The sequence below is a fragment of the Nicotiana attenuata genome, unplaced genomic scaffold, assembly GCF_001879085.1.
Source record: "Nicotiana attenuata strain UT unplaced genomic scaffold, NIATTr2, whole genome shotgun sequence".
Lineage (NCBI taxonomy): Eukaryota > Viridiplantae > Streptophyta > Magnoliopsida > Solanales > Solanaceae > Nicotiana > Nicotiana attenuata.
Window position 1 is genome coordinate 1,158 of NW_017671882.1, and position 3,512 is coordinate 4,669.

The 3,512-nt window shown below is 36.8% G+C and overlaps 1 protein-coding gene across 1 annotated transcript; it reads left to right on the forward strand.

Annotated features, from left to right (window-relative positions):
* Positions 1–357: 357 nt before the first annotated feature.
* LOC109210714 lies at positions 358–1,428 on the forward strand. Its single transcript, XM_019374168.1, has one exon. It carries the CDS (start codon positions 548–550, stop codon positions 1,247–1,249), a length of 702 nt encoding a protein of 233 aa, XP_019229713.1. The 5' UTR covers positions 358–547; the 3' UTR covers positions 1,250–1,428.
* The last annotated feature ends 2,084 nt before the right edge of the window (positions 1,429–3,512 follow it).

Consider the following 3,512-nt stretch of genomic DNA (forward strand, 5'->3'; position numbering starts at 1 on the left):
CTAATAGTTCACCTCGCCGTAAAATAGTACTCTCTCTGATCTAATTTATACGATATTTTCGTTTTTTGATTTAAATTTCTTAGTTTTGATCGTGTATTTGAATATAAAATATTTATTTTTTTTAAATTATAATTTATATTGAAAATTACGTAAGAAATATTGTAAGTCACAATATTTATAAAAAAATTACGATAAAAGAATAATTATTTGAGTCTCAAAATTCACATAAATTGAGACTGCTTGGTGAATACTTGTGGTGATCAAAGTGAGGCAATTCCCAATCTAGACAAACGCTTCGGGCCTTACACGTGTCTCCAAATATCGCATTTGCAAGTTGGCAAAGCATAAATTGTGGTACATGAAATAGGAACTTGGATCTACCTTAGCATCTTCATTCCCGATTCCTAGCATCAAATTTAGATGCTTACTCTTTCTCTCTCTCTCATCCACTCCCATAAATTCCTCACACTCCTCTCTCTAAAACTAGCAAACTAGTCACCATTAGCGATCCACTTATATTCTTTTTGGCTCTTTAATTCGTAAAATCATGAGTGCTTTGGAATCTCCGCTAGAAGCTTTAGCGTTCAACTACTTGAGTTTCGGACTTTTTACGGTTGTCAACAATATATGGACGTGGTTGGCGGTGATAACGGCGGCTTTCAGCTACTGGAGGATCAAAACATCCTCAGCATTGCTGAAACCGGCACTAGTACGTGGAGATTTTTCCGACGATGCATCTCCTTCGCCGCCGCAGACAGCGTTTGTACCACCGTCAGAAAATGTTGAGACGGTGGCAGCTGATGAGCCTGCTTCAACTTCTAGGGGACCCTCAATAACAGCTCCTACTACTATATCACCGTGCGCTGTGTTTCATAGAGTAGACAGCACAAAAGGGAGATTCACGGCGTACTATAAGAAGGATGATGTTCTTGGACCATGTGATGACGATGTGGACCGCCGCGATAGCACGGATAAAGAAGATAAAGGCGAATTCAGAATTTCAAGTCAGTGGTTACAAAGTTCCATATTTTCGAACAATGGTGCTGTAGAAATGGAGGATTTAATGTGTAATGATTGGTATCAGAGTTGGGAAAAAGTAACTAGAACAAAAAAAGGGGAAATGGGGTGGTATAGTTTCCAAGATTTGCATGTTATTGACGGTAACGTAGTTAGACTGTGGGAAGGTTGTAGACGGCGGAGAGAAGCGGAAGCCACCGCTTTTCAGGGTGGCGTAGTTAGGACGTGGTAGGTGAGAAATGAGAATGGTGGTAGTAAGTTAATTAATGTTAATAGTAGGGACTACAATAATTTATTGGGTTTCACGATGATGGCCGATATTACGTACAAAAGAATTGTAAATACTCTCTGCACGCGAGTCTCTTGTAATTTTGATAATTTTGTAATTAGTATTTGCTTCTACTTTCTTTACCTTATTTAGATTTATTTATTTTTGATTAAACCTTGATTGTTGGTTGCCTTCTTTACAGAATCACGTACACAAATAAAGTACTAAAAGATATTCCGCCATAATTATTTGCGACTTAAAAAAGACACTTTAATTATCAGAAATCAAATAAATATGGTTTTAAGGACCATTAAAAAACTAATCTTTTGAAAACACCAAATTGTGAACTATGTTCATGATATTTGGTTGGTAGATATAGCTTTATTAAATCCAATTGTTGTTCCACTTTCATTTATTAAGAACAGGTGTTATATTCCTTCATTACCGCTTGAAACTTATTACCGCATGGAAGGTGAGAATTAAAAGTACTTTTATGACGAGCACGGCTACTGTTTTTTCTCGTCTGCACACCGATACTTCTCATTTAATGGAAAAATATTGTTGCTTGTCTTGTCTAAAATTCATAGATTTAGAGAAAGAAAATGAAAAAAAGAAGGAACATTATTTTCTTTACCCGATGTCCGATATTTGTATTGGAGCTCCTGCTAATCCGATTTCATGTTGCGTAAGCCGCATTAGAGGAAAAATGCTTTCTGCCAGAATTTTTTCGTACTCAAGACTCAGAACTCGAAATTTAAACTGAATTAACCCAACTTCAATTCATAGAAATCGCATTTATTCATGGGAAAATGTTCTTAAAGGCGAAAGTCTTTATTTTGTCGTCGATTTTCTTCAAAAAACATATTTTGGCAGATTGCCCATGTGTATTTCAAACAAACGCAAACGTCAAAGTATATTCCCTTAATTAAACTGTTATATTCATGTAAAACTTTCGATCTAAGGGCAGAGCTACGGCTTATAGGGATTCATTTGAATTCCTTTTGCCAGAAACTTACACTAGATGTGTTTGGTCAAAATAGTTTTCATGTATATACAATAGATATTGAATTCTTAATTTTTTTCTTATCTTTACTTCTTTATATTCTAAAAATGAAACCTGTAACAACTCAATCGGCCATTTTAAGTTCTAGAACCCCTTTTTCTATTTTGGATTTTTTGTGGGTTCACTTGTTGCTTTATGACTTGCAAGTATGGATAGCACGGATCCCAAGAGAATCCGGGGCGTTTTGGAACACTTGGTTGCTAGCTAGAGGCTTTAAATTAAGAGAGTTGACCAAAGTCAATATTTTCAGTAAATAAACATAGAATTATGATTTCAAGGTTGTATAGGTTTGTATGATGATGTTGGATCTGGACGTATGTTTAGTTCACCATCCGAGGGACTCAAGTGTAATTTAGAAGTATCTTGTGAAAGTTGAAACCTGAATAATTTAAGAGAGTTCATAAGCTAGTTTGGATCTTGATTCTTAGTTATGATATTTTTGTAAGTATTTTGGTCCCTTGGATAAGTTCATAAAGTGTATATGCACTAGTCAGGATGGTTTAAAGGGGTTCCAAGAGGTTCGTGTGAATTTCGAAATGGTTTCAGAGTATCTTGGAGCAAATAAAGCTATAGATTTTCTGATGCACAATAGTGCATCACGATCACGAAGCTGAGGCTCACGATCCCGGAGAAGAAATTGGGCAGGGGGAGATTTGTTCATCACGGTCGCGATAGGGCTCTTCACGATCGCGAGGGGTAGCTTTCATCTGTGCATCACGATCGTGGTGCCTATGGCAGCGATAACGACGAGTTTATTTGGCCCCGGGGTATTTTATCTCCTGAATTTCGAGAATTATTTATTTTTACTAGTTTTGAGTTTTAGAGAGCGAAAAAGGTGCTTGTGTGATGACCCAATAGGTCATCTAGAGATTTAGAACCTAATTCTGCATTTCGAAGCCTCCAATAGCTTCTTTAAGCCTTTCTCAATTTGCGTGCGCAGTCCGGATATTTTTCCGGAAGGATTTTATGTTAAAAACTGATAAAATATAAAATTTTGCCTCAAAAATTCATTTGAGTTGACTTCGGTCAATGTTTTGAGCAAACGGACCCGGATTTATATTTTAACGGTCCTGGTGGGTCCGTATCGTGATTTGGGACCTGGGCGTATGTCCGGAATCAAATTTGGAGGTCCCTAGCTCGAGTTATTGATTTTTGTCGAAAATT